The sequence below is a fragment of the Eumetopias jubatus genome, unplaced genomic scaffold (assembly GCF_037043125.1).
Source record: "Eumetopias jubatus isolate StellerSeaLion01/CBP00866 unplaced genomic scaffold, mEumJub1_p1.0 scaffold_7, whole genome shotgun sequence".
Taxonomy (NCBI): domain Eukaryota; kingdom Metazoa; phylum Chordata; class Mammalia; order Carnivora; family Otariidae; genus Eumetopias; species Eumetopias jubatus.
The window spans coordinates 106462376-106480716 of record NW_028274813.1 but is presented as its reverse complement, the minus strand read 5'-3'; the positions used below and the strand labels follow the sequence as shown (position 1 = coordinate 106480716).

Here is an 18341-nt window from a genome sequence, read left to right as displayed (position 1 = left end):
TATCATAAAAGGTTGTAACTCAGGAAAAGCCAGATGGAAGAGATGCACAGAGCAAGGTATGGGGAAAGAGTGTAAAGCGCCCATGCCCTCTCTTAGTGAGCCACTCTCCCCAAATCTCCACCTGTTCACCAACCCAGAGGTTCTCCAAACACTCTCCTTTTGGGTTGTTATGAAGCCTTAGTCACATAGGCATGAAATGATTAATCACCGGCCATTGGGGACTGCACTCAACCTCCAGTCCTCCTCCCCTCTCTGGAGGTAGGTCTAACCCTCTAATCACAGGGTTGGTACCCTGACAAACCCCAGCCCCAAGCCACAAGTTACCTAGGGGCTTTCCAAAAACCACCTAATTTTTTTAAAAAGATTTATGTGAGAGAAAGAGCGCGTGTGCACATGTGAGCAGGGGGAGGGGCAGATAGAGAGGGACAGAAAGAATCAATCTTCAAGCAGACTCCCCACTGACCACAGAGCCTGATGCAGGGCGGGATCCCAGGACCCTGAGATCATGACCTGAGGGGAAAATAAGAGCCAGCCACTCAATAGACTGAGCCACCCAGGTGCCCCCAAAAGCCACCTCACTAACATAACCAAAAACACCTTCTTCTTTCTCCTCACTTAGGAAATTCTAAGGGCTTTAGGAACTCTGTGCCAGGAACAGTGGACAAAGACCAAATACATTTCTAATTATAAACGCCAATACCCAGTATCCCAGAAACAAAAGTCTGGAAATTAAGTGGCAAAATACATAAATATTTCACCCAGTGAAGAACTGGGAGAAGGGCACACCAGGCAGATGAAGATACACGCACCTGCAAGTGATGAGAATGGAGCTATCTACAAGTGGGGAGTCTAATAGGGTGAGGGTAGAGGTTCAGTAGGAGGACAAGTAGGGTGCGAGATGAAGCAAAAGAAATAGGTAGGATACGTTAATTATACCTCAATAAAGCTGGGGCGAAAAAAAAAAAGAGCCAATAAGCACATGAAAGATGCTTGAGGTCATTAGTCATTGGAATACTTAAGAAAAATGCATACTCGGGGCGCCTGGGTGGCTCAGTCGTTAAGCGTCTGCCTTTGGCTCAGGTCATGATCCCGGGGTCCTGGGACCGAGCCCGGCATCGGGCTCCATGCTCCGCGGGAAGCCTGCTTCTCCCTCTCCCACTCCCCCTGCTTGTATTCCCTCTCCTCCTGTGTCTCTCTCTGTCAAATAAATAAATAAAATCTTTGAAAAAAAAAAGAAAACTGCATACTCTGTGAATGAGATAATAGTACTCTAACTGTTAAACTTCCAGATTTTGGTCATCGTTCTGTGTTTACAGAAGAGAATATACTTGTTCTCAGAAAATACACAGTAGGGGCACCTGGGTGGCTCAGTCGTTAAGCGTCTGCCTTCGGCTCAGGTCATGATCCCAGGGTCCTGGGATCGAGCCCCACATCGGGCTCCCTGCTCCGTGGGAAGCCTGCTTCTCCCTCCCCCACTCCCCCTGTTTGTGTTCCCTCTCTCGCTGTGTCCCTCTCTCTCAAATAAATAAAATTTAAAAAAAAATAAAAGAAAATACACAGTGAAGTATTTAGAGGTAAAGGAGCACAGTTTCTCCAACATTCTCTCAATATTTCATTAAAAAAATGTGTGTGGGTGAAGGAGCATGTTGTAAAGGTGGCAGAGTGGGGGGGGACGACGAGGAGGGGGAGGAATGAGAGAGAGTCACAACGCAGATGCAGTAACGTGTAAATAACTGGTGAATCTGGGTCAAGGGCACACAGAAGTTCTTGTGCTATTCCTTCAACTTTTCTGTAAATTTGAAAGTGTATCAAAATTAAAAGTTGCCCAAAAATGTATCTTGAAATTTTTCAGAGACGAAAACTTAATTTATTACCAACGGATGTTCAACAAAGGAAGTTCTAAGGGATTGTACTTCAGAAAGGAAATACAATAATCCCAAAAGGAAGGTTCCAAATGCAAAGCAAGGCAATGATAAGCGTATGGATAAATCCAAACAAACACTGGATGGAGAAAACACCACCAATAAATTATGTTTAAGTTGGGGAGAAAAGAAAAAAGGCCAAATATGACTTAAAATCAAGAAGCCATAAAGACTGATAAATTTAACTACAGAAAAATGTTACAAGCTTCTACCTAGCAAAACAAACAAAAACCACCATGAAGGAGAGTCACTTTGTGAATATTATTAGAGTCCTTATGGCCCAATGTTATTATTTATATGACTATATCCTCCAGAACTCCTTGACGGCAATAACTTTGGTTGTGGAGGCGAGGGGGGCCAGCTGGGGAGAGCTGCCCGCAGCTACACAGCAGGGAGGCAGGAGGTGAAGCTGGCCAGGCAGATGGGGGCGGCAGGCTTTCTACCAGGGGCTGGCATCGGGGTGGGATAATTCCTCCTCGTGCAGGAGAGCCCAGTGCACTGCAGGACGTTCACTAGCCACAGCCACAGCCAATCACTCCCCTCAGTCACTGTAACAACCAAAAAGTATCCCTGCATATTTCCAAATGCCCACTGGGAATGGCTCCCCTGGTGGAGGAGCTCTGGACTGGACAGTGAAGGTTCTTATGTGTCATTCAAAAGAAATTTGGATTGTATCATGAAGCAACAAGAACCAGCGAAGGATTTTTAAGCAAGGAAGCAACACAATCAGGCTTTCAGTGATTTATGAAGATCTCTGGCAGCAGCAAGGAAGAAAGACTGGAGGGGAACCAAATACAACGAAAACAATTGAGAAGCAAGAACAAACAGTACGGGGGAGTAGAGAAAGAGACCATGACATGGTCTTCTTGGTCATGCTTGGGACACCTATAGGATATTCAAGTAAAGCTATCCCTGGAGATCGGGTATCATGTCTAGGGAGAGGGGGAAGAAGGGAGGGAAGGACCTGGACTAGATACATATTTTTCCCCCAATGTTGGTAAGAACACTTTCATTTAAATCCTAGCCTCCAGCCCTCCTCCTAGCCTGATGCTAAGAAAAACTTACCTTGCTCTCCCAACTGGTAAAGCAAGTGGTCCAACATTCTCCCCAGTAGAGAAATCAGAAATAACCGTTTCTTCACATTGTGGTTCTTCAACATGACTTGTTTCTTCCTTGTCCAAAGGCTTAAAAAATATTTTTTAATTATTTAGTCAGGTAAAAGAGCACTCACCAGTCAATTCTTCACTATGCTAGAACATAAGGTACTGGTTTCCAAACCCTTAAGCACAAATGACTGGGTGATGGCAAGAATCACAGCTACAAACCAGTCTGGTACCAACAAATCTTGCCATCAGAAGCATTTCCGCTGTCCTATAAAAAGATAATGATCTAAGTTGCTACTGATAGAGGAAGCATCTGATGCCATTAGAAAAGGAAGTGCTCCAACATGTATAAAATGATGAACCAAAGACAAAACACCAAAAGAAACCCATGGGAGACTCCTGATTTTTCACTCCCAGAACTCAAAGGGCCACAGCCCTTACTCCTTAAATCTACTCTTAGGACTAGCAGCTCTCATTCGTGTTACAGGGTTCTGAAATCTATGTTCTTCTAATATCTCCATGTTTAAGTAGTCGTAGTTCAGCCTTGCCAATAATAACAATAACCCCAAGAGTTAACATTTCCTGAGCATTACTATGTACAGCTATTGTTCTAAGTCTTCTGTTACTTTTCATAAAAACCCTGAAATCAATACTATAACTTTTTTTTAAAAAGATTTTATTTATTTATTTATTTATTTTGGGGAGGGGGGGCAGAAGGAGAGGGCTCGATCTCATGACCCCAAGATCATGACCCAAGCCAAAACCAAGAGTGGAATGCTTAACCAACGGGAGCCACCCAGGTGCCCCATTAACTCTGTTTTATAGATGGGAAAACTGAGGTAGCAAATGGCTAAATAACTTGCCTCGAATCACAGCCAGTGAATGGCAACCGCAACATTTGAAATCTAGACAGTCTGACTTCAAACCTCAGGATCTTATCCATTAATTAAGCTCTTCAGGCAATAAATACTCTGCCTGCTTAATAGGTATCAGACCCAGATATTTCCCCAACTTTGAATTTCATTCGCCAGATCATAGTCCCTTCTAGGCCTGGCTTTCCAAAGAGTTCCTAGAACGGGTGGTACCCAAAATGTCATTTTTTTTCTTCTGTTTAATACCCATCTACCTAAAATTCATGCTGTAAGCTCTACTGATCTTTGCAGAGACAATGGCCATTTTGACTCCTCCTCGTCCAAAAATGCCAGCATCCCAGGGAATTCCAGGGACCTTCCCACAAGGGCAAGCTGTGTCCTCACTGGGATCCCAACCACATTCTCAGATCCCCCTTGGCTCATTCTTATCTCTTCGTAGGTGGCTCATCTGAACATCTTAATTTTTTCGGCTTTTGCTCTACATACATTTTCCCTTTTCCCCATAACAAAAGCCTAAATTCAACCACATAACTCACCTATAATTATTTCCCAAGCATCTGTCCACTATCGATAAGCAGTAATAACACTCTTTCATTAGGGGCACCTGGGTGGCTCAGTCAGTTAAGCATCTGCTTTTGGCTCGGGTCATGATCCCAGGCTCCTGGGATGGAGTCCTGCATCGGGCTCCCTGCTCAGAGGAGAGTCTGCTTCTCCTTCTACCCTTCCCCACCGCTTGTGCTCTCTCTCTCTCAAATAAAAAAAAAAAAATCTTAAAAAAAAAAAACCCTTTCATTAACATAAAAAACAAAGTTGCCCCCCTTCCTCAAAAGGAGCTATTGTATGCATTCAAATGAAAAGCTCCCTGTTCTTTCACCAGACAGCAGGAGGGTCCTAAAGCAAACAGAAGAGTTCCTTGTAAAAGTACCTCCACTTTCCCCTATTAGAGTCTGTTCCAATCCACTTCAGGAAAAAGGTAGTCAAAGGAATGTGTTCTGGCCCCAAAGCAACTGTATAACCTGACAGCATTATCACCACTCAGTAAAAATCACTATAATTGCTCTGCCAAAACACCATAATTAAAACACAAAGGTTGGGCGCCTGGGTGGCTCAGTTGGTTAAGCGACTGCCTTCGGCTCAGGTCATGATCCTAGAGTCCCGGGATCGAGTCCCACGTCAGGCTCCCTGCTCAGCAGGGAGTCTGCTTTTCCCTCTGACCCTCTTCCCTCTCGTGCTCTCTCTCTCTCAAATAAATAAATAAAATCTTTAAAAATAAATAAATAAAAATAAAACACAAAGGTTTCAGGCTGGAATTATAAAATGATGCAAAAGATAAGTTTTCTCTTACATTTCACAAACAAAAATTAAAAAGTAGAACTTCATGAGTCATAGCTACTTATGCTGTGCTGTTCAATACAACAGGCCCTGGCCACACGCAGCTACTGAGTACTGGAAATGGGGCCAGACCAAAAGAAGATGTAAGTGTAAATACACACCAGATTTTAAAGATGCAGTATGGGGGTGAAAAAAACCTTAAAATATCTCATTAATGATTTTTATATTAACTATGCACTGAAATGGTATTACCAGATATATGAGACTAAATAAAAAGCATTATTAAACCTAATTTCAGACAATCCCACTCCTCGGTATTTACCGTAAAGAAAAAACATGCTCACGCAAAAATCTGTACAAAAATGATTAACAGCAGCTCTATTCATGATCACTGGAGACAGAAAATAGCCCAAATGTCATTCAAAGAGTGACTAGATAAACAGTGGTACATTCATACCACAGAATCTACTGAGCAATTACAAGAAATGAACCACTGATATACATACAACTTGGATTAATCTCAAAGGCATTGTACAGAATGAAAGAAGCCAGACTCAAAAGGTTATACACTCTATGATTCCATTCACGACATTCTTAAAAAGATAAAACTACACCAAGGGAGAAGAGATCAGTGGTTGCCAGGGGGATTTTAAAGGGATAGCATGAGGGAGTTGTTTGGGGTGATGGAACTGTTCTGTGCCCTGATTGTGGTGGTGATTACCAGAATCTATACATGTGATAAAATTCAAAGTGGACAACAAAAGAAAAAAGTCAATTTTACTGCATGATAATTAATTTCACTTTTTTTTAAATCAGGCTACTACAAAATTTTAAATTACCTATACAGTTCTCATTATATTTCTATTGGACACCACTGTATTTACTTCTAAAAGAATTAGAATCCACTTTCACTAATTTGCTGATTTAAAAAAATGTGCACATTTGAGATCATTCCCAATAAACTGAATTTGGCTATTAGGAATTAAATAAATACAGGGGTACCTGGCTGGCTCAGCTGGTGGAGGGTGTGACCCTTGATCTCGGGGTTTGAGCCCCACATTGAAGATAGAGATTACTTAAAATCTTAAAAAAGAAAAAAAAAGAATTAAACAAGTGCAAAGCCCAAGCACTACTTACCAATTTCTCCACGATGAATACTACGTCATTTTCATTTAGAATATTTTTTAAAGGGTTTGGTTGACCTTTGCTGATCAACTGCACTTGAATATCAGCCTATTAAAAATAAAGTCAAGCAGTTATGTATACACACATATATATTAGTACAAATATTTAAACACATAAAGACTAATTTTACCTTTACCCCTGAAACAAATAATACATTATGTTACTAAAAAAAAAGACTAATTTTACAGAAGCAACTGAAAAAGAGAATTTGAACAAGACATAATGTTCTAAAGAGAAGAGTTCATTTCTTCTTTGCCATGTTGTTTTTTCATGTTTAGACAAACCTAGCTCTATTCACTTCTACACATGCTTCAAGGCCTCCCTAAAGTGCACCCTGCCTTATAGAACCTTCTTTTGATTAGGATCACAGAGACAGCCTCTTCCTCGGCTCATATCCTGGACTTACTATAACGTACCATATAATTAGCAGTTTATAAATATGATCTTTTATTCTGATGGTACTATGGAATTTAGAACTTTTATCAATCTCTAGGAACTATGTATTTTTTCATTCCAATGACAAGCATGTTCATTGCAGAAAGGTCTGAAAATAGGTAGCTAAGTGATTTTAACTCACATATAATTCCACGAGCGAGGATAATCACTACTGTTATTAGGATGGTTGGCATCTATTTTGTCAGATCTTTTTCCATAAATAAATCTACTTAAGTAGAAATGTATTCAGTATTGGGATGCCTAGATGGCTCAGTCGGTTAAGCGTCTGCCTTCAGCTCAGGTCACGATCCCAGGGTCCTGGGATCGAGTCCCACATCGGGCTCCTTGCTTGGCAGAGAGCCTGCTTCTCGCTCTGCCTGCTCTGCCTGCCGTTCCCCCTGCTTGTGCTCTCTCTGACAAAAAAATAAATAAAATCTTAAAAAAAAAAAAGGAAGAAATGTATTCAGTATTTAGATATCTAGATAGGATTTTGCTTAATAAAAATATGACATTCTGTATCATACACTTCTTTCCACCGATTAAGTGTTCTTTGGCTCTACCATCATATAATTAATCCCATTTTGTTCAACATTTGGATACTTTTTTTTTTAAAGACTTTATTTATTTGACAGAGAGAGACACAGCAAGAGAGGGAACACAAGCAGGGGGAGTGGGAGAGGGAGAAGCAGGCTTCCCGCCGAGCAGGGAGCCCGATGCGGGGCTTGATCCCAGGACCCTGGGATCATGACCTGAGCCGAAGGCAGACACTTAACGACTGAGCCACCCAGGCACCCCAACACTTGGATACTTTTATCTACTATAATAGACAATAATAGACATCCTTGAATTACTTTCTTAAGATGAATAGTTAGAAACACACCGACTTTGTCAAATTGCCTTGCAAATATGCTGCCCCCACATATTTGCATTCCCATCACTTATAGCAACACAGAGTATTTTCACTGTTTATTTTTACCATTTCACAGCAAAAAATAGTGTCTTGTTTGTTACTGTTTTTTTCATTTATTTGATTACTAATGAAGGTGACCAGTCTCTCAAAGGCTTATCATTGACAAATAACTCTCATTACCTGAATCCGTTTCGTTTCTCAGTTTGGATCCTAAAGCATTTAGATACCAAGTTCAGAAAGCAAAGGATGTTGTGTTATTATAATCTACTAGGTTCTTGAGTTTCAAGTACTGTTGTGGACTGAATATGTCCCCGAAAGACATGGTGAAGTCCTAACTCCTGGTTCCTCTGAATGTGACTTTAGAAGAAGGGTCTTGGCAAACGTAATCAAGTTGAGGATTAACTCGGACTGGGGGGGCCCTAAATCCAATGACTGATGTACTTATAAGGAGGGAAAGATTTAGAGACATAGACACAAAAGGATGCTATGTATTGACAGCAGCAGAAATTAGACTGATGTGTCTACAAGCCAAGAAACTCCAAGGATTGTTGGAAACCACCAGAAACTAGGAAGAGCTGAGGAAGGATCCTTTCCTAGGGCCTTCAATAGGAGCGTGGCCCTCCTGACACCTCCATTTCAGAGTCCTAGTCTCCAGAATTGCAACAGAATATATTTCTGATGTTTTAAGCAAACCAATTTGTGGTTACAGCAGCCCTAGGAAACTAATATACGTATCAAGCAAGAATTCCAATGGGGAAGGATTAATACATTTACCTAGATATACTTAATTCCTGAGTTTGGTTAGTGAAAATTCAAACAGTAAGAAATAACTCTACTTGTAATTTTCTTTCTGGGCTTACTTATTTATGTCTTTTGTCTATTCTTCTATTACAGTTGTCATTCTTTGATTTTTAAGAATTTTTTATGTGTTTTATATATACATGATATTAATGTTTATCTTATATGACTCTTTCTCTCCAGCTTATTTGTCTTTTAGCATACAATTAATTTTAGTTCACTAATTATTTTATAGATTAAACCATATGGGGACTTTAGCTATGGAACACTTGGCATATATTAGATGCTTAATAAATCCATGAATGTTTATAGCTTTATTCATAACTATCAAAAACTGGAAACAATCCAAGTGTCCATCAGCTGGTAGGTGGATAAGTGTCGCACACCTATACAATGGGATACTATCCAACAATAAAATGGAATGAACTACTGATACACACAAAACATAGATGAATCTCAAATGCATTACATTCCTTGACAGAAGCCAGACCCAAAAGACTACATACCATGTGATTTTATTTATATAACATTCTGGAAAAGGCCAGGGACAAAGGGCTGATTATAAAGGGACATGAGATTTTTGGAGGTGACAGAAGTGTTCTAGATCTTGATCACGGGGGTGGTTATATGACTGATGCATTTGTAAAAACTCATAGAACTGTACTCTAAAAGGGTGGGACTCTAAACTAACTTCAATGAACCCAACTTTTAAAAAAGCAGACTGTTAGGATTACTGAGTTGTGTTTAAAAACGAAATAAATTGTTCATACCTCATAGATAAATGGATCTTTATGGATTCCTTTCTTTTCTTCATCAAACTCCCTGAAATGAAGAACTACACATGAAAAACAGAGCTATAGTATTCTGACATTTAAATTCAGTAGTCACCACTTTACCTCTGTAGGACACCAGTGAGAAAAGCAAAGCGCAAAGTAGTCCTGGCAGCCCTAAGGCATGGTTGGGAAGGGGGGGGGAAAAGCAGAAAAAGAATATGAGAAGGCACGCCTGCATGGCTCAGTCGGTTAAGTGTCTGCCTTTGGCTCAGGTCATGATCCCACTGTCCTGGGATCAAGTCCCCCATAGGGCTCCTTGCTCAGCGGGGAGCCTGCTTCTCCTTCTGTATGCCACTCCCCCTGCTTGTGTGCATGCACTCACTCTCTCTCTCTCTCTGACAAATATTAAAAAAAAAAAGAATATCAGAAAAAAAGAGATGTGGTAGAAATTAATAGAGACTGCTGCCCACAACTGGGCACAACAGCTTCCTAGAGGCAGCAGGAAATCAGATTACCTACCTCTACTCTCATCTTCTAAAACACATCATCAGTTACTATTAAGATGTAATTTACCATGTAACTTATGGGAAGTAAAAATCACTGGATTCTGTCTGCCACTGAATCAGTGGGTAACCAAGAAAAAGTTATTTAAGGTTCCTAGTCCTAGATTTCTATGGCTAAAATAGAAACACCTATCCTCACTCTATTTTTATGAGCTGTCACTAAAAGCTTAGTAAATTTGATAACGTTAAACAACTTCCTTTTAAAAATGTAAGCACAAAACTCTCGGGCATCATTTAATAATTGTTTCATTCAAGGAAGTTCTAAAATAGTCATCCCAAAGCGTGTGAACTATAAACCATTAAACATACCAAAATGCACATGTCTGATATATACTCTGAAAGAGACACAGTCTTTAGATACCCAAAGAAGCCCAACGGAATTGTTTCAGGATACCACTTATTATTTGATCTACTCTGACTTAATGAAATAAAAACAGGAGAGCTAGGCCTATGATTCACTTTTGCCATTTTGGACAAGACAGTGATTTATTCTTAAAGATATTTGTCCTTTGTGTATAACTGAGGGACGTTATTCAATTATTCAACAATCATGTATATTATAGGCAGGCACTCTTCCTAGATGTCCAGGATATACAACAAAAACATAGTCCCTGGTTCATAGTCTTGACTGAAGTCCAAAGAGTAAGCCAACAGTTAAAATACAGGGTGATGGGTGCTCCCACAGAGGTGAGTGCAGGGTACTGTGGAGGCACAAGGGAAGACATGTTGCCATACCACTAGAACTTTATCCTGAAAACCAAGAGGAGCTCACTGAAAGATTTTATTTTAAAGATTTTATTTAGTTATTTATTTGAGAGAGAGAGAGCACAAGAGAGAGCACGGGGGAGGGCAAAGGCAGAGGGAGAAGCAGGCTCCCTGCTGAGCAAAGCCCCAAAGTGGGGCTCAATCCCAGGACACTGGCATCATGACCTGATCAGACGCTTAACCGACTGAACCACCCAGGCGCCCCACTAAAAGATTTTAACTGGGAAATACCTCTCTGACCATGGGATGGAGGGCATAACCTTGGAGGCCAGGAAAATAGCTGTGAATAACTGACAATGGCCTGAACAAAAGCAGTAGAGATAGAGGGGAAACAAGGGCACCAGTGACTGATATAGATGGAATGGGGGCTGGGGGGGGGGGGCTGGAAAAGAGAAGTGAGAATCTTGGATTTGGAACTCTTAATTCAGAGTTGGGATTCAGAAGCAGAGTGTCAGGTTGCTGGGAAAAGATGAATTCGGTTTTGCAGATATTGAGTTTGAGGTCCTGTGGAAACTTCCAGTAGGCAACTGGATGCACAGGCATTGTGAAGGACTCAAGAGAAGTAAAAGAGACTTCTGTGCTTACAAGTAGAGAAAAAGACTAAGCTCCGTGAAATAATTGGGAATTATAAATAGGGTCTAAATAAAACTGTATCAATGGGGAACTGGTTAAATAAACATAAGACAGACATAGGATGAAATATTGCAAAGCAGTTAAAAACAATGAGATAGATCTATAAGGTGTCATACTAAAAGCCATCCAGGACATTAATAAAGAACCTAGTGCTCTGTCCATAATGTTCAAAAAATTGTCAAGCATTATTACTTTTTTTTTAAGATTTTATTTATTTATTTGACAGAGAGAGAGCACAAGCAGGGCGAAGCGGCAGCCAGAGGGAGAAGGAGAAGCAGCCTCCCCTGCAGAGCCAGAAGCCCAATGAGAGGCTCTATCCCAAGACCCTGGGATCATGACCTGAGCCAAAGGCAGATGCTTAACCGACTGAGCCACCCAGGCGCTACATTACTACTTTTATAAGAGGAAAAAAAGCAATAAAGATAATGAAAAATTAGGGCATTTAGAAAATTAGGGGTTAGATTACATCAGTGGTTCTCAAAGTGTGGTGTCAAGCCAGCAGCAGATTTCACCTGGAATTTGTTAGAATTCTTTGACCCCACCCAGACTTACTAAATCAGAAACCCTGGAAATGGGGCCCAGCAATCTTGTGTTTTGACAACATTCCAGGTGACTTGATGCAAGCTCAAATTTGAGAACTGCTGGATTAGATTTTAAAATTGGATGTAGAACTAGATGGAATCCCCTTTTGTACTAGCACTCCACTTTAAGAACAAAGTCTTAGAGCACAATGAAATAAAGGTACTTTAAAAACCCAACACACTATTACTTCATTACAACTGTAGCACAAATACTTATTCTGAATAGACAATACGTATCACACCAGAAAGGCTTTAAACAGATGAAGGATGCCAACATCTAGTTTTCCAAATCCTGAGAGGTGTCTCTAACATATCCTAAGTTCGGTGCATCATCGGCATGAATAAAGCGCCTCGAAAAACTTGTCACCTTCCACCCCGACTGATAACGTACAGTTGTTTTCTCCTATACGAGACTACAAGCAAGCCCCCACAGGGCCAACCCCACGCTGGAGCAGATAACCGGTCTTTCCCCAACTCCCAGACCCCAGGAAAGCTGCCTTAGTCTGAAACTTAGGCGCCGCTGAGAACTGACAAGGCACTTCTCCCCAAAGCAGGGGAAAGAGGCTTGCGGCGGGGACCGAGAAATACGCCCAGGGAGAAGTGCTGCCCTCGCACCCTAGGCAACAGCACCAGCTACAACTCACTGCAGGAGACGAGAGTAAAACTCCTCGGCAGCTCGGTTAATTCGGGACCACATCACACCCCAATTTGACTGCAGATCCGAGGCCGCCAAACTGAACTGCGCGCCGGCTGCTGACGTCCGGGGTCATGACCCCCTCGCCGGGACTACGTTTACACCCCCCGTGCCACATCCGACAGGCCCCGTTTGTCCACAACGTTAATCTTTTGTTTTAGAGCACACAGCGGTTTTTTTCCGTCCCAGCAGTTTTCCATTCCCGTAAGAAAAAGGTAAATAAATTGCAGTGGTTGGGGGGGGGGGGGAAGACACCTCGTCTCGCGAGAGTTGCCACGCCTCCTTAGGGATTATTCCACGAAAAGGAGTCCCTTGTATCTAAGGGCTTTTGTTACCAAATTACCGTATTTGTTATCAATTACCGTAATTTGATGCATGTAAAGAAATAACACGCTATTTATTATTTTTATAGAGTGGTAAAGCGATATTTTGTGTCCCTGGATTGGTTCTGAGGCGGGGCAGGTTGGCGGACGAGTTAAAGGTTACATATAGAGCGGAAGTGCTAACCCCTTCCTTTTCCTGTAGAAGCCGCCGGGTTGAGGGGAGCGTGGCCCTCTCCTCTCCCCGCGATGGTGAGTGGAACCTCTGTCTGGTAGGCTTTTCCTTGCTCTCGGGTCCCGGCAGGAATGGGTTAGGGGTTTGGGGCATAAAATCTTCAGGAGAGAAAGCGAGGAAAATGGGATGAGGGTCAAAGGCGTCTGTTTGTGGCTCGGAGCTGGGTAGTGTGGCTTTACGGCAGCCATTTTAGAGGCAACGTGGGCGTCCTAGCACGGGGCGACACCAGATCGTTCTTAAGTGCAGAGGAACCTTTGGGATTCTAGTTTTCCTTGGATCGTATAAGGTATGGGTTCTACTGACAACTTGGAAACTCTTGGGGCCTAAGGCTGAATCGAGGTGAAAATCAGTTTTGGGCCTTGTGTTTTCACATGCTATTAAATAAGGAATATTTTCGTGTTTCGAGAGAGATCTTGGGAAAGACTTGTATATCCACGTTTTTCTGAATTCTCGTCTGTGTTCATCTAAGAATTGCCTCTACAAAAGCTTCTCTTTAAAAATTGCTGTTAGGTGTCCCCTAAATCGAATTCTTATCTCGTGGTAGGACTAATGTCACTTGAACTGCATTTCCACAAATAATGTTTGTTACATGTGTTGTGTAGTGTTTTTGTGCCCTGGGGAGTTCAGTGAAAAAAAAGACAAACACTTGTGATGCTTGGATCATAATTTGAACAAAATAACACCGAAATACTGTATGGTAGTAATTGCTGTTAACATGGGGAATGGGAGTGGAGGCAGTAGTTGGGCCTTAAAGTGATGAGAGAAACTTTCCAGAAGATGATCTGAAGGAGTGTGGGGAGGCATGCTGTGGCTCTTCAGGATGCAGACAATGATTACTGAGGCAGAAGGGGGTATGGCCCTGAGTGTAAGGACAGTGATGTCTGGAAAAGATTATGGGAGAGGAGGTCTAGCAGATTATATAGGCCATCCTCAAAACTTTAGTAGGATTATTTTCAGATGGTAAGTCTTTGGAGGAGGTTGAGCAGGAAGTAATAGGACCAGTATTTTTGTTGGTAAGTTTCATGAGCTATGTTGGGGATGAAGGGGGCCAAGGGCAGAAATCTGAAGTAGAGCTGTGGTAGACTTTCGATCATTTTCTTTTGTACAGCCTGGGTTGAAAGTTGAATGATAAATTTTGTGGTGGATTTTGAGGTTCTAAATGTCTTTTAAGTATAAGAATTTATTGAAGTTAATAAACATGGTGTGTTGATAACAGCCTTTGTTTCAGCCCTAAGCGTTGTCTATCTACCCAAATTCAAATCTCATCTGTAACTCAGTCTTTAAAGTTACTGTTGAGGGGTGCCTGGGTGGCTCAGTTGGTTAAGCGACTGCTTTCAGTTCGGGTCATGATCCCAGGATGTGGGATCCAGACCCACATCAGACTCCCTGCTCAGCAGGGAGTCTGCTTCTCCCACTGACTCTCCTCCCTCTCATGCTGTCTCGAAGTCTCTCTCTCAAATAAATAAATAAAATCTTTAAAAATAAATAAAGATACTGTTGATGTGTGAGAATAGTGTCTCTGACATTGTCAACATCGGTATTTTTTTCTTTTTCCCAGGCGTGTGCTCGTCCATTGATATCTGTGTACTCCGAAAAGGGGGAATCATCTGGCAAAAATGTTACTTTGCCTGCTGTTTTCAAGGCTCCCATTCGACCTGATATCGTGAACTTTGTTCACACCAACTTGCGCAAAAACAACAGACAGCCGTATGCTGTCAGTGAATTGGCAGGTATGGATTTTTCAAGGGTTGATATTTTTTAAGACCTACTTAACAGCAGTGATGAAATTCCACTCCATTGGTCCGTGTTTCTGAATCAGCATGATTTTCCTGGATGTTCTGATGCTGTTGCTATCCTGCATAATAGTCCTAGGTTGATAGATGGTTGAGTATAGCTAAAACTTGTATTTCTTCCCAATTGCAGGTCATCAAACCAGTGCTGAGTCTTGGGGTACTGGCAGAGCTGTGGCTCGAATTCCCAGAGTTCGAGGCGGAGGGACTCACCGTTCTGGCCAGGGTGCTTTTGGAAATGTATCCTTTGTTTTACTCTGGATTGGTCAGCTCTTGTGGAATTTATCAGACTGGGCCTGGTTTATTCATGTTAGCAGTTTTGAAAATATATCCAACATACCAATAGTGTTTAGGTTAAACATTGCCCTGGGCAGATAGGGGCTTGGCATTGGGAAGTTTTGCTTGCAATGATGTCGTAATTTGCGTCTTACTCTGTTCTCAGCGACAGTTGCCTGCTGTCAGTAAGCTGGTTCAGAAGGGTGACGAAAATTCTTACTGAGCAAGACATACCCCTTTTTTAATTCCTAAAATTTGGGAAATGTGATTCTTAACTTGGAAAATAGATGTGTCGTGGGGGCCGCATGTTTGCACCAACCAAAACCTGGCGCCGTTGGCATCGCAGAGTAAACACAACACAGAAGCGATATGCCATCTGCTCTGCCCTGGCTGCCTCAGCCTTACCAGCACTGGTCATGTCTAAAGGTTTGTATATTTTGTATTACAGGAATGGGACAAAATACCCTTTTTTCCCCCCTCCACCTGATCCATTTCATTCATGTTAATAATAACCTGTGTAGATTCTATTCATCCCAAAGTCTCTGACTAAATTTCTCTCTACCAAATAATAGTTCTACTTCAATCTATAGTAAAGTCATCAGTGAATATTGTGTAATAACTGGTGAACTAATTGGAATGTGGTGATTTCGTGTATTAGAAAACTTTCCACTCAAACTTAATCATGTCCCTACTCTATTTTAAACTGTCAAAATGATGAGATTCCACTTAATTGGTCCGTGTTTCTGAAACACATGATATTTGTGGGAATTCTGATTTGGCACTTCATACGTTATTTTGCTTTTGTGGATTTCATGAAATGTTTCTCGATTTTTCACAAGTCAGGGTAACCAAGTATTTGTTGGTGTTGATTGGCATTGTCAGGTCACCGTATTGAGGAAGTTCCTGAACTTCCTTTGGTGGTTGAAGATAAAGTTGAAGGCTACAAGAAGACCAAGGAGGCTGTTTTGCTTCTTAAGAAACTTAAAGCCTGGAATGATATCAAAAAGGTAGGCTTAATGAACAAATTTTGGTGGTCCTTAACACAAATTTGTCGTCAGATTTTTAAACTTAAAAAAGATGTCTGGAGGACAATGTAACTCAGTGCATAGGAGAACAAGGACTCAAACCTTATAACAGGTTTGACTCCTGACTGCCATTTGCGGCTGTGTGTGAATGTGGGGCGATTTATTGTGGCTCCTTTTCATCATCTGTAAAGTGGAGTTTAACTTTGAAGATCAGTCGCAGGGTTCATATCTTAAGATACTAAATGTTCTCTTTTTAGGTCTATGCTTCTCAGCGAATGAGAGCTGGCAAGGGCAAAATGAGAAACCGCCGTCGTATCCAGCGCAGGGGACCCTGCATCATCTACAATGAAGACAACGGTATCATCAAGGCCTTCAGAAACATTCCTGGTAATTGTATTGCTTATTTCAATGCCCATATGATGCAAGCTTACTTGGCTTTTATATGATGAGATTCCACTTTATGGTCCGTGTTTCTGAAACACATGATTTTGTGGAACTTCTGATTCTCAGCTGAATGAGTACACCAGTAATGGTTGAAACTGCCTAATTAGTAACATAGTTCTCATGTACCTTATGTAGCCATAAGTCATAAACGTGATTTGTGTGTCTTTTATTTAAAAAAGTCTCCCTAATTCTCTTTTCCCTTCAAAAGGAATTACTTTACTTAATGTAAGCAAACTGAACATTTTGAAACTTGCTCCTGGTGGGCATGTGGGACGTTTCTGCATTTGGACTGAAAGTGCTTTCCGCAAGTTAGACGATCTGTATGGCACTTGGCGTAAGGCTGCCTCCCTCAAGAGTAACTACAAGTGAGTGTTCTTTGTGTTCATATATTGAACACAGATGTTCATGCTGTGGATATTCACATTCAGAATTCGTTTGCATGTTTTCTAAATAATGGATGATGTGTGGCTATTTTCCCTTATGTACAGATTCAGTATTGTATAATGGTGAGATATTCTGAATGGTGGTAGTGTAATGGAAATTCTGATGGAACTCTGGAGGGTTTCAGTGTTTACTGAGAAATAGGAATTGAGCATCTTACTGTTCAACATTTTTTTCTTTTCAGCCTTCCCATGCATAAGATGCTTAATACAGACCTTAGCAGAATCTTGAAAAGTCCAGAGATCCAAAGAGCCCTCCGAGCACCACGGTAAAGTTGTGATACTTGCTCTTGCTAAAGCCTCATAGTATTGGTTATTTCAAAAATGTGGATAATGTGAATAAAATACTAACGGTACTACCTTTTTACAGCAAGAAGATTCATCGCAGAGTCCTGAAGAAGAATCCACTGAAGAACCTGAGAATCATGTTGAAGCTAAACCCATATGCAAAGACCATGCGCCGGAATACCATTCTTCGCCAGGCCAAGAATGTGAGTGTTAATTTGGTTTTTGATGATAGGTCAACTTTTTTTTTTTTTTAGAAAGATAGGATTCTTAAGTTGTTCTCTTAATTTGTTGCAGCACAAACTCCGAATGGATAAGGCGGCAGCAGCCTTAGAAGCCAAATCAGATGAGAAGGGGGTTCCAGGCAAGAAGCCTGTGGTTGGGAAGAAAGGAAAGAAGGCTGTTGGTGTGAAGAAGCAGAAGAAACCTGTGGTGGGGAAAAAGGCTGCAGCTACCAAGAAACCAGCAGCTGACAAGAAGCCTGCAGAAAAGAAACCCACTGCAGAGAAGCCTACTGCCTAAAAACTTAGGTTAATTCTATAAAAGTCAAATCATTTTGGACAGCTAATTTTGAATAAAGACCTGATGAAAAGCCAGTGAAAAACACGACTTTTTGGATGTGTTTGTGAATCTTGGTTAGTTTTGTTGTTTATTCCCCCATAATTCTGGCCTCTTGGTTCCATTTTATAGTCTGGTGTAAAACAGGGCCTTGCCTTCATAGTAAATCACGCAGTTGAATGGGAAGAAGAATGCTGCATAAATCCAGATATAAAATCCAATTTGTAGGAACTGTTTTTGAAAAGCAAGTGGTTAAGACTTCTCAAATGTGCAGAAGCTGTTAGAAGATTTAGCACTCCTCGGGGTACCTGGGTGCCTCAATCCATTGAGCATCCACTTTTGGTTTTGGGTCAAGAGCTCATGCATGCATGGGTCATGGGATCAAGCCCAGTGTTGGTCTCC

The 18341-nt window shown here is 41.4% G+C and overlaps 2 protein-coding genes and 4 non-coding genes across 7 annotated transcripts in view; 5 read left to right on the top strand and 1 right to left on the bottom strand.

Annotated features, from left to right (window-relative positions):
- The window catches only part of ZWILCH (zwilch kinetochore protein), a 36260-nt gene extending 23639 nt beyond the window's left edge, over positions 1-12621 (bottom strand). Inside the window, exons 1-4 of one of the 2 annotated variants that reach the window (XM_028100115.2) lie at positions 12517-12621; positions 9328-9379; positions 6367-6462; positions 2988-3106 (exon numbers count right to left, since the gene is read on the bottom strand). In XM_028100115.2, the coding sequence (XP_027955916.1) occupies positions 2988-3106; positions 6367-6462; positions 9328-9379; positions 12517-12569 (320 nt within the window). In that variant the 5' untranslated portion in view covers positions 12570-12621. Of the gene's footprint in view, positions 1-2987; positions 3107-6366; positions 6463-9327; positions 9393-12516 lie in introns of both variants that reach the window. The other variant, XM_028100116.1, reaches the window with a different exon arrangement.
- A 415-nt stretch (positions 12622-13036) lies between these two features.
- RPL4 (ribosomal protein L4) lies at positions 13037-17985 on the top strand. Its single transcript, XM_028100118.2, has 10 exons — positions 13037-13138; positions 14680-14851; positions 15045-15151; positions 15475-15613; positions 16070-16194; positions 16470-16599; positions 16865-17021; positions 17282-17365; positions 17467-17587; positions 17679-17985. The coding sequence occupies exons 1-10, from the start codon at positions 13136-13138 to the stop codon at positions 17901-17903; spliced, it is 1263 nt and encodes a 420-aa protein (XP_027955919.1). The 5' UTR covers positions 13037-13135; the 3' UTR covers positions 17904-17985.
- On the top strand, positions 14896-14967 carry LOC114206612 (small nucleolar RNA SNORD18). The gene has a single exon (XR_003608692.1). It is a non-coding gene; the product is annotated as a small nucleolar RNA SNORD18 (small nucleolar RNA).
- On the top strand, positions 15315-15413 carry LOC114206613 (small nucleolar RNA SNORD16). Its single transcript, XR_003608693.1, has one exon. It is a non-coding gene; the product is annotated as a small nucleolar RNA SNORD16 (small nucleolar RNA).
- Positions 15894-15965, top strand: LOC114206610 (small nucleolar RNA SNORD18). The gene has a single exon (XR_003608690.1). It is a non-coding gene; the product is annotated as a small nucleolar RNA SNORD18 (small nucleolar RNA).
- On the top strand, positions 16650-16719 carry LOC114206611 (small nucleolar RNA SNORD18). Its single transcript, XR_003608691.1, has one exon. It is a non-coding gene; the product is annotated as a small nucleolar RNA SNORD18 (small nucleolar RNA).
- Positions 17986-18341: the final 356 nt, after the last annotated feature.